Source organism: Melospiza melodia, chromosome 18 (assembly GCF_035770615.1).
Source record: "Melospiza melodia melodia isolate bMelMel2 chromosome 18, bMelMel2.pri, whole genome shotgun sequence".
Classification (NCBI taxonomy): domain Eukaryota; kingdom Metazoa; phylum Chordata; class Aves; order Passeriformes; family Passerellidae; genus Melospiza; species Melospiza melodia.
This window is the reverse complement of record NC_086211.1, coordinates 10,170,323-10,186,861: the sequence shown is the minus strand read 5'-3', so window position 1 is coordinate 10,186,861 and position 16,539 is coordinate 10,170,323. Positions and strand designations below refer to the sequence as shown.

At 38.0% G+C, this 16,539-nt stretch overlaps 1 protein-coding gene across 7 annotated transcripts in view; it reads left to right on the top strand.

The window, feature by feature from the left end:
- The window catches only part of CLEC16A (C-type lectin domain containing 16A), a 60,374-nt gene that overhangs the window by 30,666 nt on the left and 13,169 nt on the right, over positions 1-16,539 (top strand). For 6 of the 7 annotated variants that reach the window (XR_010029959.1, XR_010029958.1, XM_063171078.1 and 3 more), the window contains 5 exons: positions 3,159-3,279; positions 7,536-7,687; positions 8,375-8,579; positions 9,285-9,452; positions 14,750-14,896. Coding sequence is in view for 5 of the 7 variants with exons in the window: in XM_063171078.1 (XP_063027148.1) it covers positions 3,159-3,279; positions 7,536-7,687; positions 8,375-8,579; positions 9,285-9,452; positions 14,750-14,896 (793 nt within the window). In the remaining 2 variants the exon portion in view is untranslated. Of the gene's footprint in view, positions 1-3,158; positions 3,280-7,535; positions 7,688-8,374; positions 8,580-9,284; positions 9,453-14,749; positions 14,897-16,539 lie in introns of those variants that run through there. The other variant, XM_063171081.1, reaches the window with a different exon arrangement.

Genomic DNA, 16,539 nt, shown 5'->3' with positions numbered 1-16,539 from the left:
GGAAGACTGACTGGCTTAGTATCACTCATATTTCTAGACATGGCAAAAAATTTAATTTTACTTGGGAGCTCATCTTGGCAAGGTAATTTGTGATAGAGATTTGAAAATGAAGAGAGAACCAGCAAAGTATTTTTGTGACTGACACAATCCATAGAGGTGATACTGGCCTGAATGACAACATCCTCATTTTCATTCTTGGTTAATCGGTTCTTGGCCCTTATCTGGCTGTGTCCCAGAAGCCTTGCAGTGTCAGTAAATCTAAGAGATATTTTTTTCCTTCAAGAGTACTTGAATATACTTAGATAATACAATTATATCAATGCAAAGAAACTTAGAGAACAGCACTTGCCAAATGATGATTTTGTGCAGTAACATACTTACAGCAATCTTCTGAGAAGGTTCATTTTCATTGCTTATAAGCCACACAGCTTTTGTTATCACAGCAAGTTGTCAGATACAATACAGTGAATTATTTTGAAAAGTATTATTCTTAGAAAGCAGAAATGCTTCCTGAAATTCTCTGAGGCATTTAACAGAAAGATACTTAGAAATGCACATTAGTGGGAAATGACTGTTCCAGGATTTTCATATGCTAAATAAGGAATAGCTTAACTTCTGTTGGTGGAAATAAAAAAATCAATACAAATATTCCTGTTGAGCCTTTGGGATGAAAGGATCTCCATCATGAGCAAGAATTCCCAGAATGATTCCTTGTTGGTGCTCCTTCCCCAGTCACATTGCACTCAGGGTTTGGTATTTCCTCATTTCCTGTGCTGCTGCCTTGCCCTGGCTGACCTACCATGGCAAAATGCTGGACTCAGGTATCCCTTGTGACATTGCTGCTGCCACTCAACCTGATGAGGTTCTAAGGATGGTTTCAAATGCAAAAAGATTTGATTCTGAACATGCTCTGACACGATTCAAAAAAGTTCTCAAGTTTTACTTCACTAGTAAGTGAACTTTGATTATATTATGAGTTCTTAACTGTTAGGATCTTACTTCCTTGCTATGGAAAGTCCCTGTAAGTGGCAGCTCTTCTTCTCTTTAACAACTTTAGGAGAAGCCCTCAAAAATCTCGCTTTGTGAGAAGTTTTTGAATTACTAAGAACACTTTCTTGGGAATGTAATAAGATAGTGGTAGGCTTCCCTGCAAATTGATGTGTCTTTGCACATAGAACTTGTATATAGATGAGGAAATCAGGATCATAGTTGCATAATACTTTAATGTAGATAGAAATCTGTATTTATTCCAAGTTAACCAAAAAACTAAAAGTCAGCCAAAAAAATTCTAGGCCACAGAACTTTTCTATTGTTTCGTTGAGATCTGATAAAATACATTAGGCACAGTATATTGATAACCAACTGTGGGCTGTGTCAGTATTGTAGGAAGCACAGCACAGTTTCCATTTCATCTGATGTTCTTGTTCATTTTATTTTTTTTGCAAAGGCTAAAGTTCTAATTTTATTTTCTACTCCTGTACTTCATTCTGCACTAAATGTGATTGCATGTTTGGAGATGAGTGTCATTCGTTTTATAGGAAATAAATGTGATACAAATTAATGCAGTCTAGGAGGAAGAGGTTTGAGGGGGCAGATAAGTGAAAGCTGAGTGATGGTTGCACTCCAAATTAAAAAAAAAATCCAAACAAAATCCTTGTTGGGTTTAACTTTTGGGTTACCAAAAATGGCAAGATTTTCCTCTTCTTGACTGAATTTGGCAAATATTAAACCAAGTACTGTGAGTTCTTCTTGAAGGACTTGGTAGGAAAACTGCTTTATAGTTATCCTGTATAATTTCAGTAAATCCACAATACATTAGAGTGCACTCCCTAAATGGGAGTGGTTATCTCAGATTCTAAAGTGACTCTGTTCTCATGAATTAATCATATTTTTGTTAGATACCCTTGGTGTCCTTTGCTTCACATAATGAGATTACCCTGTTAAATTTCAGCTGCATCTCAAAGCCATTGCTTTGGGGTCATTTCATGGTAGAACCTGATACATGGGTTCCCTCTCTTCATCCCTGTTGTGTCAGAAATTCCTGGAAGCACTGCCAGTAGAAAGCTCAAACACTCACAGTTCTACTTCACAGGAGCCACTGTTCTGTTGATTTTAAAAATAGAAGAGTGTAGAGTTTTCCCTTGAAGCACTTTAGATTTGTTTTTCCTAGTACTTCCTGCAATCTGGGAGTTTCTGGGCACTGCAGCTGTTCATGAATTCAATGCTGTTACTGTAAAGCAGCAGTTAATTTACAGTACACCACAGAATTACTGTGTAGGAAACTCTTAAAAAGCAGAACACCGAAAGTAATAAAAAATGATTTTTCATTTGCTGTACTGAAAATGCAGTTCTTGTAGGGAAAGAGGATTATAAATGGGGCCTTTCAAAATGTGGCTAATAAAATGATTGTTCTTTGACACTTTGGGTCTTTGCATACCATATGTCATGAATTTGTAAATCAAAACTAGCATATTCATTTCACAGAGCAGCTGTTGAAAGTTTCTTACATTCTGAAAGCTGTTAGAGCTTTCAGAATGCTTTGCCCTGATGAAGACCTTCTGAGAATATAAATTAAGTGCTCTGAGAAAGTTACATGTGGCTAGTTGTAGTGAGAACTGCAAATTAAAATGCAGAAATCCCCTCTGTTTCTGTCTTAACTTGTAGACATATTAGCTAGACTTGGCCAGAAAAGTTATTACTGTTCTAAGTTCCAAATGTGAGAGTCTCTGAAGGTTGGTTGTGTAGGTGTCTATAGCATAGAAGTATTGCAAATACAATCAGTCTTAAATAATGATTAAATAAAAATATTCCAGGATTGTTTTTGCATAAACAGTTCCTGTAATTGTTTCCCTCTCAGTCACAGTCTGTGTAAGTGTGCCAGTGATACAAAGGCTCTGCTGCTTCTACTTCACTGGAAATAAATGGCAGGTTTCAGCTTCTTTCATGTCTTCTTTTTAACTAAGTTGGAAATTACATTCTACTTTTCCAATGTAAAAGGTATTACAATTTTAATTTCAATTTTAAATGTATTAAAAATATTTACTACAGGACAGCAAACTTGGGAATTGTAAAAGCCAGTATTTGTTTGTAAGATTCTGTTAAAATATGTAGTATTGGGTGTAAAAATATTCTGATAATATTTTCTTTAATTTCTCAAGGCAATCAGAGTTTTCTTTATGCTCCGTTCACTGTCCCTGCACTTGCAAGGTGAGCTGGAAACTCAGTTACCACTCACGAGGGAGGGAGATCTGATAAAGGCAGATGATGTTCTGGATTTGAGTAAGTAGCCCCTCAATTTCCTAAATAGTCTGATACAAAAATTACTAACTCTTTTTTCTCCTAAACTGCTTGTTACTGCTGTTCTTACTGAAACTACCTGAATTGAAGTAGGACAGTGTTGAGGTTCCACTGTGTGTTGTGGCATAAAAATGTATTTTGCAGTTGGAGTCTTTGCCCAAACAAGAGAGACAGGAGGATATCAAGGAGAATATCACACAAAGCACGCAGGATGCACAGGATTGCATAGGTGCCATACCTTGGCAGGAGACTGTGCAGTGGGCAAAGCATGACCCGAAAAATTACATTTGTGTGTCTTTTTTAAATACCACTTTGAGGGTGTTGTTGATTTGACAAATTTTCCTCAATCTCTATTAATACAAGGCTTTTAAAATTCTTGGGAACATTAAGATGCCTTCAGTGTTTATGCTTGTTTGTATACAAATCCTTTTAAGAGGGGAGTAGAGGTTAAGATGATCCAGTAATGGTTTCAGCTACTGTTTTGATTTGGAAAAATCCCACAGAACTGTATCAAAATAGCTCTATTTTTTCCTTTTGCCTGAATGTAATGATCATGTTTTATGTGAGCTTGATGAGGGAGATTCAAGTTTCTTGTAAAAAACCATATTTAATATTTTGATGCACATATGTTAAATGTGAACCTTTAGGTGTAGTTACAAGGTTGTCACCAGTATGTATGAATATATATAAATGTATGAACAGAGAGTCAGGTAATTCCACAAAAGGTTCATTCCATACTGCTGGATATGCTGTCATCAGAATTACAGCAACTGTTACTTTGCAGTGTTTTTCTACTGTCAGTAGTTTTGAAGCAATTACATATTTTGTGATAACTGTCTCACTTAGACTGCCTGGGAGGCTGGAGGTGTTTTCAGTCTTGTTTAGCAGCTCACTGTGTGAAGTCACTGGCAGCTCAAATTAACAGCCTCAGCGCTTGGTTTCAGGTGGTAACAGGATTCTGTTTAATGTTTCAAATGCCATGGCCAAGAGGTAAATGAGGATACATTTAAAGCTGTTTTTTCTTTGCTGAAACAGAAAAAAAGTAACATTGTAGTTAAGTTTCTTTGCATATTTGGCAGACAGAGTGAGCAGGCTCTAAAACGCCATCAGAGTCAACTTTTTTAAAAAGACTTCAGAAGAGTTTATGATAGAATAATTGAGGTTGTAAGGAATTTCAGTAGATCATCCAGTCTAACCCCCCTGCTCAAAGTGGGGTCAGCTAAAAAAGGTGTCCAGGACAGTTTGTCATATTTGTGGCAAAGAGAGTAACCCAGAATGTGATGCAGATGTATAACCAGGAACAACTCCTCTAACATGAGCTAAATGTACTTCATGGGAACAAGGTGGATCCATGACTGGTTGGTTTCTTGCTTAGTAAAGCTGGATATCATCCCAGAAGGGTGCCTGCTGTTGGGAAGAGTTCTTCCTGTGAAGTGGGAGGTGCTGCATTCACTATCTTCAGCCTAATGCTTATCTTGGGCTGCCAGCTGTGCATACAAAGGGCTGAAAGTTTTCTGTAAGAGCTTTTAATGTCTGCAGATAATTTCTGGAATTGGGATGGCTGGAAATTATAAAATCATTAAAGATCAAGCCCCAAGGCAGATCAGGTGCATTTAGACCATATTGAGTAGCTGTTATATTCATGAAAATTTCTTACAATACAGTCTTTTCAGGCAAATATTTTTGTAAACACAGACAACTATTTTCCCTGAATTTACATCTTCAGCACTGCAAGCAGCTGAGGTCTATGAACTCTCCTTCCTTGGCTGTATTTCCCAAAACTTGGGTTTTTCTTGGAGAAAGTTCACAGAAATTTTGGATCCAAGTAATGAAGGTATAGCATCCAGACTGGTTACAAACCTCGTTTTGCATGAGGAGAAATTAGCCATTGCTGTTAATCTCAGAAGAGGCACTCCAGTTCTCTGCAGCAGTGCCACACCAGGAAGCCATTCAGCCTGTGGTTCACTGTAATCAGACCAAATTTGAATAGTACTGAAGTTTACTGGGCTTGATATTTTCATCTGAATGTGGCTGGGTATCTCTAGCTGTTTCATAGCATAGCTGTAAGTATTCTTATAGCAGTTCACTGAAAATGTGTTTAACCACACTTTCTCTTCTGTTTTTGTCATCAAGGATGACAGTTTGACTCTTCAGCAGCTGTGAACTAGAAACAGTCATGTAAATGAACTACATTCAGTTGTATAGGCTCAAAGGATTCCTGTAACAGTTGCCTAATAAATGAGTAACTTTCCTTTCTGTTTCTTTTAAAGACTTTTACAGTAATGCTTTACTTCAAGATGTTGTCAGGTTTGAAATAAAAACTTTCTGTTCTAGAAGGCATTCTGCCCTTTGAGTTCCTGAAGTAGTGCATTTTTGTACTTGGGCAGTTGAATTTGTATAGCAAGTATTTTAACCTGCTTACTGTTGCACTAAAAACTTTGTAAATACTGGTCAAAAACTAGTATTTGAGAACTCCACAACTCTATTTGGTGTTGTGGCCTGTTAGTTGAGAATCTCCCAAAAGAGTCATCAGCCTGACATCTCCTGTTTGAAGGAGTCCCAATCCAAGCACTTTGTCTTGAGAAGAGCAGGAGTGCTTCAGGAATTCAAGTCAACTGAAATAACTGTTGATGGATTCATTTGGTGAAAGAATAAGAGGCAAGAAATGAAGCATACCAAAATCAGAAATATCCAGTTCTGCCTGGTGTCTGAGCTCCTTCTTTAAACAGGAATAAATCCTCTACAGTAATATTTGCCAATCCTTTATGGATTTCTTGAGTCTTCTAGGGCTGTGAGAATGTTAATGCAATCAATTCTCATGTTAACTGAATCATGTCCTGTATGTATTGCATTTATTGATTAAACTTGTTTTCTCAAATTTCAAAAGCTGACAGTAGATTCACACTGGTTAGCATTAATTATCCTCTTAATTGTGTTAGGGTTCTGTATTTCATGCCTTTCTTTCCTACCACCCAATGAATTTTGAATGGATCCTGCTGGTAAAGAGTAATTGGTAGATTCACAGAAATGTTAGTTGGAAAGGATCTCTCACTTGTATTGTGGGGGGTTTTTTGTGGGGAAGAGGAAGTTGGTTTGATTTTTGAAGCCTGAAAACCTTTGGTGATGTAAATTCCACATCATCTCTGGGTAATCAGCTGCACAAAAGAATTTCTTCCACCTCCTGACCATAATTCATGGCTGTTCTCTATGGTTATGTGACCTGCCACTGTGAAGAGCTGTACACATCCACTTGTAGTTTATCCTGCAGATGTTTCTAGTGTGAAAAGTGGTGTTAAATGCTTGTTTAGATGTCTGAATGAGTAAATAAATTCTACTGATTTGTATAGCCTTCACAATATTTTACTTGCTGTAAGTTGTACTAGATGAGAGAGAGGAAAAGACCTGTGTGCATCAAATATATGAATGAAAGTATCAATATGAAAGAAGCAAAGGAAAAAGCAGCTCTTAGTAGAGTTAGCAGAGCTCTGCTAGGGGTTGCACTGCCAGTTTAACGGCTGCTTGGTAGATTTCAGCTGGTGTGAACAGGGTGATTTAGTCCCTTTTCATTAATAATGGGTTTGAACTGGAACGGGGCAGTGAGGAAATGGTGGAGAATGTATTTTGGGGTTTGTTGGAGGGGTTTCTGGAGTAAGAATCTGTTTGTTCAATATAAGTCAATGAAATATCAAATATTGTCAAAATACTGCTACAATTTCTCTGGAGAGTCCAAATAATCTTGAAATTGAAGTGAGTCCAAGAGCCAGCATTGGTTTCAGACCTGTAGAAAAGTAGCTTGTGTCAGGAGACAAAGTTTATAACAAGGTAGAAGCCATGGCCTGCAGTGGTGTTGGGTCTGGCTGTGGTTGTTAACAAGTTGAGACTTCACCTAGTGAGAGAAATAAGAATGTTGCAGTTTTACCCCTGAGATGAAAGGAGCTCTTTTCTGAAAGGTAGTGAAGGTGATAAGAGTAAGCAAGGTGTATATAGTACCCATCTTATATTTAACTTGTATGTCTGAACCACTGTTGTTAAAATCTCTCCTGCCCTTTCTATGTAACTGTGATAGGAAAGTTAAAATATCTATTAAAAATGTGAACAGAAGCTTCAACCATGTGTTATCAAGGTTGTTATATTTTTATATGTTAACGTTTTCTGTTATGTAGAATACCCACACCCCCCCCAGAATCCTCAACTTCAGTGTTATGTAACCTTTTTCCTTCCTTCCTTCCTTCCTTTAGATAACAGTGATCTGATTGCTTGTACAGTCGTAACAAAGGATGGGGGCCAAGTTCAAAGATTCCTGGCTGTGGATATTTACCAGATGAGTTTGGTTGAACCAGATGTTGCCAGACTTGGATGGGGAGTAGTTAAGTTTGCAGGCCTTCTGCAGGTAAGGGAAGTTGTAGTTTGGGTGGCCAGCTTTTCTGAGCTGAAAATCTACATTTTATGTTGGATAAATAGTAATACCAGTATTAGCTTATATATTTAAGCTCTGTAGCATGCTTCCTTGTTTCTTTGGTCTTTTTTCTGCTTCCTGCCTTTTAAAACAATTCTGAATTTCTGAAGAAATTTACGTAGGTAACCAGAGACACAATTGCAGATGGGGTAACTTCCTTAACATCTGATGGGCTATGCTCATTTGAAGACTGAAGTCACATCTGGTTAGGATTGTGTTCCAAGCACTTTACTCAAGTAGTTAATGAACTCACTTAGAGTTCTGATTTTCCTACACAGGTGGAGAAGGTGACAGGTTGTAATTTTGAAATGATGTGTGCTTATCTAAGGAATTTTTTCTCATTTGTCTCTTTATTGCCTTAACTGTTGCTGTTTGTATTTCCTGAAAATTTGCTGTGCTCAAATACTCAATCTCTATGAATACTAATTTCTGAAGAAGTAAGTCCAAGTTGTACAACTTGCAGAGTCTGGTTTGGTTTTATATTGCTGGGTTTTTTAACATGGAAACTGTCTTAGTAAGAGCTTTAATGAAACATTATCATAATACTTTCTTTCAATGTTAATATTTAATCTGTAGTTTAGAAAAGCTTATTGTAACTCTTTGCCTTCTGCTTCTCTTTAGGATATGCAGGTGACCGGAGTAGAGGATGACAGCAGAGCCCTGAACATCATAATCCACAAGCCTGCCTCCAGCCCTCACTCGAAGCCCTTCCCCATCCTGCAGGCCACGTTCATCTTCGCCGATCACATTCGCTGCATCATCGCCAAGCAGCGCCTGGCCAAGGGCCGCATCCAGGCGCGGCGCACCAAAATGCAGAGGATAGCAGGTGGGTGGTGTCCTGCAATGGCTCTGGGAGACAGCACTGGGCTGTCGTGGCAAATCACTCTGTAATGTCAGGCTGAGGCACACTGAGGAGTGGTGGGCTACAGAAGACTCTAAAACAGGACTGAGTTTCCAAGGAATAGATTTACTTCCATATTTAACTTAGAATTTATGAAGTGGATATGTGACACTTTAATTTTTTTTACATGAAGCAAGGCATAAAAGCAAGTTTGAGGATATTAGTACTTGATATTTAAAATTTTAGATTGAATGAATGCAAAGGCATTTATTTTCCATCTTAAAGCTGATTGTCTCTTTAAATGGCTTTCTGCAGTGTTCTGTTTTAACTAATGAATTACTTTATTTCTGCAGGGAAAAGCAAAAGGGTTTTTTTAATTGTTAATAACTCCAATGTTTTTTTTAGTGAAAGAGACTTCCTGTAATCCTGGGGTTTTTTTCTTTTCCGCTGAAATTTTGAGGTTTCCCTAGTGTGAATGTGGTGTAGACAGCAATATAGAAAAGGTTGCCAGAAGCACTGACTCTTTAGTTTGTCAGTGCATTTGTAACCATAATTAAGAGGTAAATGAAAGCAAGTTATGTTAAAATCTGGTTTAGTCTTAGGTCCTGAGCAAACTATCAATTTTCTTGTCACCTCTTTTTCCTTTTATGTATTTGAGTAACAAATACTATCAATTGTGATTAAACATAGCTCTCCTGGATCTTCCTGTTCAGCCTTCAACTGAAGTTATGGGTTTTGGACACAGCTCTGGAGCTGCAGCCCAGCACCTCCCATTTAGATTCTATGACCAGTCCCGGCGTGGGAGCAGTGACCCCACAGTGCAGCGCTCTGTCTTTGCATCTGTTGACAAAGTCCCAGGTAAGATTAGCATTCATTAACAAGCAGGTTTTGCTTTGTGATTTCTGTCTGCAAAAACTGTACTGTAACTTGTACAAGCAGTGAAAAGCTTATTGTGGTGTGTTCCTGAGCACACAATTCCAGGATGAGGCTTATGGCAAAATTTACTCTGAGAGAAACAAATAATACCTGGGTGTGTATTGTGGGTGCGTTGTGAGCGATACTTCCATGGCAGTTTCCCCAGATGTCTTAATACCTTGCCTTCCTTACAAATCAAGTTAGTTTAAATCATGCTTTGCATACTCAGTATATATGCAGCACATCCGGATCTTCCTGTTCAGCCTTCAGCTGAAGTTACAGGTTTTGGACACAGCTCTGGAGCTGCAGCCCAGCACCTCCCATTTAGATTCTATGAGCAGTCCCAGTCAGTTGTGTGTATTTCCTCCTTTAATTCGGTTATGAATGTCTTCATGCTGGATTGTGGAAACAGCTGGAATGTTGTGCACTGCCACATTTCCCTCAGAGTGAGCAAGACAGAAAAGGGCCACAGCTACATTAGCTTGGAACTGGGATTAAAGGAATGATTCTAAATCAATGAGCTCTTTGCTTTTTTTTTCCTCTTTATTGTGTGTTTCACAATAAAAATTGACTTCTCTGCAAAAATTCTTTTCCAGATGACTATTTTCCTTTTGGGTTGAGTCATTTTAAAGGGAAATCTCATACTGCTTGAAAGTACTTAATTGTGCTGTATTATACAAAAGATTTCATTACCTCTTACTGTCAGTCATTTCACAGAACTCAGCATTTCTCTTTAAATGTGATTCAGAATTCAAATGCACATAATTCAGATTACTTAGGATGCAGATGTTTTACTGCTTTAGAATTGGAGCTCAGTTACCTGAGTCCTGACTGGGGAACAGAAATTATAAAACCATGGGTATTGTCAGTCAGTGCGTCAAAGACCAGTGTATGATGTGTGAGGGGAGTGTTTTCCTTATTTGACCAGACTTCCATGGAAAAGGTGTGGTTGTAAAGAGTCCAGTGTTACTGTTTCAGCTTTCTCTAAGAGTGCTTTTGTGTTCCTAACGAATGACTTCATCTGCTAATTCGAAGGGGAATACTGGGGATGATGCAACATAGTTGTTTGTTCAAGCAATGACATCCTTTATTTGAATCCAGGAAATGTAGAGTTCCACTTGCAGATCCAGAGGGAAAAGTATTTTAAAGCTTTTATTTGATACAAAGCATAAGAAATGAGGCAGGCCACTGGAAGTATATCAAATACAACATCATTGAAATGCATTTTATGACAGGTAGTAATAAAATAAAAATTGATTAATATCCTGTGTTTACATCTGATTACAAAACCAGTATCAAATATGGGTTTGTTATCTTATCTTTGCTGAGGAATGAATAAGCTTTCCTTGTTCTTAGTGATTTTTATAGGAATCTGTGTGCTTATCCCTTAATCAGGCTTGCAATGATTTTTACTTCAAGAGGAGAATTTTGTGGCTTTGAAAAAATTACTGAACAAGTTGCAATTAAATTACTGGCTTCATGTATGCATTTCTTAACTGTTACAGCTCCAGCTGGTGTTTGAGTTCTGCAGAGCTCGCACAGTCAGTTAATTTGGTTGTACTTTTAATACTCAAATTATGCTTTCCCTTGATGATGTCCTTTGTAGATTCAAAGCAGAGCTGTTTTTATGGCAACATTTTTAGAAGACTAATTACTACTTTTGTTAGGACCATGTTGGCTGTCAGTGCTGTACAATCCAGCATGGTTTTTAAGAAATTAACACTCATATCAATGTTTTCATTCCTCCTGCAAGTTTCACTCTGTGAACTTTGATACAGCTATTCAGTTCCCTAATTCCTATTGTCAATGAATTTAGAATTTTCAAGAACACTCATTGCAGTTGTCTGGTTCAGTTTCTCTCATGGTGCCTACATAAAGCTCTGCATATGTCACTAGAGAGCCTGCAGTTAACTTCTGTGTTCCCTTATTGTTGTCAAACTGGGCTTCATTTTCCTTCATTGTTCCACAGTGCAAAGTTAAAATCTTGGTGTCTGGGGGAAAGAGGGTGAGCATTGTTATAGCTTGAAACTGGATTTTGTGCAGGACAAGTGAAGGGTGATGAGAATGTCACAGACCATGCTTCAGAACATCCCCCTGTGAAAAGTGCAGGGACATGCTGTGATCATCTGCTGGACTGGACAGTTCTCAGTAGAGAACAACGTAAGCAAAATCCCTCACTTGATCAATTTTATCACCATGAAGTCATGGCTATGAGTATACTCCAAGGTCTATTTAAAGTTTCTGACCTTTGCTAGAATGTTAGAGCATTTTAGGGATAGTGTAGCTGGCTGGACTCTTCACCATCTCATCTATTAGCTATGTATGAACATATTGTACTTCTGAAGCAATCTGTGTAAATAAAGAACACTGTTTTTAAAGAAACCAGCAGATTTGGTAGGGGCCCTGTGAACAGATGTCTTCCATTGAAAGTAAATAAATAATGACTTCCTCTTCAAGCAAACTCAAGAATTAGTTTCAAGTATCAGCTCTATTCTGAGATTTATATACCCCGCCTGTCTTAAGGGAAATGTTAACGATTTCCAGCAAAAGGTACATCTAAATATTTTAACAAGTGTGGTTGCTTACCTACTAAGTAAATTTATTTTGAAAAGCAAAAGATTCAAAAATCAATAGATTTCTCTTACTATTTTATCCATTGTTAATATCTTAGTAGATGATAATAAGGTTTTGAGAGGAAAAAAGTAGGAGGAAAGCTTGTTAACATTAGCATGGCAAGCAAGTTATAACCATCTTCATTTTAAAGTCTGAAGGAAAAAACATCATCCATAGGTTTGGAACCCTTTGTGTAATACAAACTAACATTCCTGTCATCATCAGATTAACTTCCTTACTGTTATTTTGCTTCCTGTAGCTAGGATTAATTCTGCTCACATTTTCTTTGCAGGTATTTCCAATAGGAGTTTCCTGATTAGAGGTTTTTTCCTTGGTCAGTAGTTTCCCAGTTACAGTATTTTGAATTATTCAGGCTTACCTTTCCTTCCTATCTAAATTAGCTTCCGTTAGTGCATTTAAAATTCTTCCTTTGCAGTTGTTTGGGGAGAGAAAATATGTTGAGGTCATTTTGAAGCAAATGCTCCTATGTAAGGACATGAATCCATGAGTGCTGTTTTGCAGAAGCTTTGGGCTGGCAATCCTGCTAAATCAGACCAGTTTTCCCTATGACAGTCATGGGTGACCTTGTCTACTTATTTCTGCTGTTCTGCTGAGGGTGGAAGGTTTCTTCTCCCTTGAAATGCAAACTTTGTGGATATAGAATGCTTTATCCGCAGGTACAGCCTTTACCAGCCCTGTAAGGGAAGCTAAATATCTCGATGTAAGCTCTTCTGTAGCAGTGGCTTTAGGAATTGTTCTTAATTTCATTCACCTTAACAGCTGGCTTTGCCTCACTTCTGTGGTCGCAAGTCCACTGGTTGGTTATTCCTTGTTACCCCATCCTAACTGATATTTCAAACTATGAACTGTGTATGAAAAATCTAATGTACATTTTCTGTGATTAAAAACTATAGCACTCATGGCCAGTGATACATGTGGAAGTCTTTCACATTTGAGGTGGTTCAGTTTGTGGTTAACTTTTTGCAGACTGTCAGGTGTCACTGTGTAAACTCAGTTTAACTTACCTAAGTGATTGTAGATCAGTCACTTTTGGTTTCTGAAATAAAATGCATGGATTTATTTACATTTGTAGGACAATTAGTTCCTTACCGAATATTTTGTTTTTCACTGAAAGACATCTCTCCTGCCTTGGTAGTGATTTAGTTCTTTCAAGTGGTGTTCATCTTGAACATAATGAATGTAATTTAACTTGGTAAAAATGACATTTAGATACCTATCTAAAGCTATGCTGCAGTGCTACAGAAATTCAGGTGGCATTGTGCTTCTGCAAGTGGTTTTGAGTCTAATTCTTGGGTAAGCGTGGGAGGTAGAATGTAGGAGGTGGGATTACAGATCAAGTCAGATTATTAACAGGACAGATGTTTGTGAGCTTTCTTCTGTGCTTTCATCACTGTTGTTTTCACTTGTAGCACAGCCTGTCAGTGTGTTGCTGCTAACAGCATTTTCCTGACTTGGTATATCTACATTTCAGAGCTTTCAGAGCTTCTTGTAACATGTCCATTTAAGCTGAGTTTTGAGTGGTTGCATCCTGTATGGCACCAGCACCTTCCCTATATAGGAGATTCTCTGAGTGAATCATCCATTCACTGCCAAGGGAGATTCCCTGTATAAAAGGATAAAGAACTGTGTTGTGTGTTTTCAGTCTTACGTGATCGTCAGATACTTTCCCTTTCAGTGTTGACTGTTCAGTGAAGGTAGCAACTAGAGTATTGTTAGGTGTTTTGTAGTCCACATTGTGGCTACTTTCAGTACTTCACAGGACTGCCAAAAAAACTTCTGCATTAGCACTTTCCCATGGGAGAGAGGGAGGAGAGCTGCAGAAGCAGAAACGTGGTGTGCCTCACCTGACCTACAGCCCGTGGTGAAGGCACTTCTTTTGCTGTAAGAAGTGCATCAACTTCTGAAAAGCTGCTTGCTAGCAAAACCTGAAGAGGTGGCTATAGGTGTGTACTTAGAGAAGGAGAAAGGAATTAATGCCATCTGGTTAGGAAAGAAAAGGATGCTACCCTGCAAAGAGATTGAAGGAGAATTACACTGGAAGCCAGAAAATGACTCATCTAAGAGGTGCTGTCGGACACTGCATAGACCTTTCCAGTCTTTCCTTCCACACTGGAAAAAATTCAGTTTGTGAGAGGCTGGACGAAATTCAGTGCCAGCATTAGATGTGATTGATTAAAATTTTCTGAAGTCGTGTCTAGTAAAAAAATGTAGGTCTTATATCCAAGAGGGTTTTTTGTTCGCTTTTGACTTAATTGTTTTCCTTATGTTACAGTCTGTGACCTGTGAATATATTGACTATATCAAAAATCGAAAAGTTTCAATATGTTTTGACTGTTTGTGCAATCTCTAAGTTTTAAAATGCCTTTAATCCCTTAAACTCTTTACTTACTTATTGATCAGCACTTGTAGCCTGTTTTCAGTCAGGTGCATTCAGACTTCTCTGGTTTCCAGGATGAAGGTGGGAAAGGGCACATCCTCTGGGTCACTACATGAGGTTGGCATCACCTTCATACAGGATTTGCTTTTACCCTTTCCCAGTTTGTTCAACAGCTTTAATCTTTTAAGATTGCTATTTAACTTGTAAACTTCACTGTCCTGTTTTGCAGGCTTTGCTGTAGCCCAGTGCATAAATCAGCACAATCCATCCCCGCTCTCGTCACCGTCCCCTTCCAGTGGCAGTGGCAGTACAGGGCGCTGTGACTCAGTGACTGCAAGCTCGACATCCACTCCTTCTGCTGCTCAGAGCCCAGCAGGTATTCACTCACCACCTTCAGCCTAGGCACTAAGGGATGCAGAGCAGATCATTGTAAAATTAAGTTGCTTTGTTACTGGATTCAAAGAGTAGGGCTTTATGGTTTTAGATTACTTAATCAACTAAGCCAATTAAAAGTAAATTGTAGTATAAATTGCAGTGATCTCTTCAGCTTTCTGGAACTCTAAATACTTGGCTTCTTTCAGTAGAGACTTTAAGTATTGGTGAAATAATGTCCTGCTTGTCTGACTTCTCTCCTAGCACAAACAGTTTAGAATGTTGAGGATTTTTTTTTTTTGTCAATGGTTTGTTTTAACTGAAGTATTGCTTTTTTTTTTAACTGGGTGACATTTGCTTTTGTGTGTTTATCTGATCCTCAGGGTAATTTGTAACAATGGGCCAAATATGAAATATTTGAAAATAATTATTTAGGATATTAATATTGCAAAGTTTTCGCAACAACACTCTTGTGGCTGAACACCTCCATGTTTCAGGAGGCTGTTTCATTGGTGCAGAAGAGGCTGCAATATAAATAGACTGACAGTGTAACTTTCACAAATGTAGGTTGCATGTGTTTGCATTGGTCAGTATATTTAGTGGGTATGCTTAAACTGAAACTTCTTTTTGCATTATTCCTCCCTTTCATGTAGTATTTGTAGAGAATCTTGTAGCATTGTCTGTTCTGAGTGCAAATTGTGTGAGGCAAAGCCTGAGGCTGGAGACTAGACAAGGGTGCATCCTGAAATGCTTTCATGCTAGAAGTGACCTACTCTACCTCATTTTGGTTATAAAACAATAGAGGGAACTTGATTCTCAAGACCTTTTCAAGCAAGCCCTCATTTTAGTGGTCACTTACAATGTTGATCATTCCTTGAGAGGGTTGATCAGGCTACCCCTTCTAAGATGTGCCATTTTGCCTTTATTTGGAAGGCCCATCTATATCTAAAATTTGTTGCAGTCCTACAGGAAATGATGCAACTTCTTTAGGTATTGAGTGTTTTTAGGTTTCACTGAAGACCAATATGTTGAAGACCAATATGTTTCAAGTGAGTGTCCCTGAAAGAAATACTGCTGGAAAGGGTAATGAAAGAGTGCTGATGAAGTTAAGGTACAATAAATATTTAAAGCATTCTAGCAGCCAGACTCTAGATTAAAAAGCATCTATTACCTTGAAAGATTAACACATAGTCAAAATAGTCCTGCAATATGTGTAATTTCAGAATATAATTTGGATATTTTTATATACCATATATTCAAAAATTTATTTCCTCTATTGCCAAGTGATTGCTGTTACCCAGTCTCTTCATGGTCCAGGTAATATGTAGTCATTGCACAGAGAAGTGCTGTCATTTGTCAGAATCCTCAGGCTGGATTGGCACTACAAGAAAACATGAATTTGATGACATGTTTCTCCTTAGCAGAGTAAAAAGGCTCATGTACAGTGTCCTCTGCTGTATTTGAATCCTCTATGGTCAGAAAGAGAAATGCAGCTACAGGTTCTTACCAAGAGTATCTAAGAGAAAACTGTGGTAAAGGAAATGAAAATAAAGAATCTATATTATTTCTGTAAGTATAAGCAATTCAAGCTAGTTCACAAAAATATCAAGCAAGACTGTGCTTTGTTTCAGACTGAGGTGTTTCAAG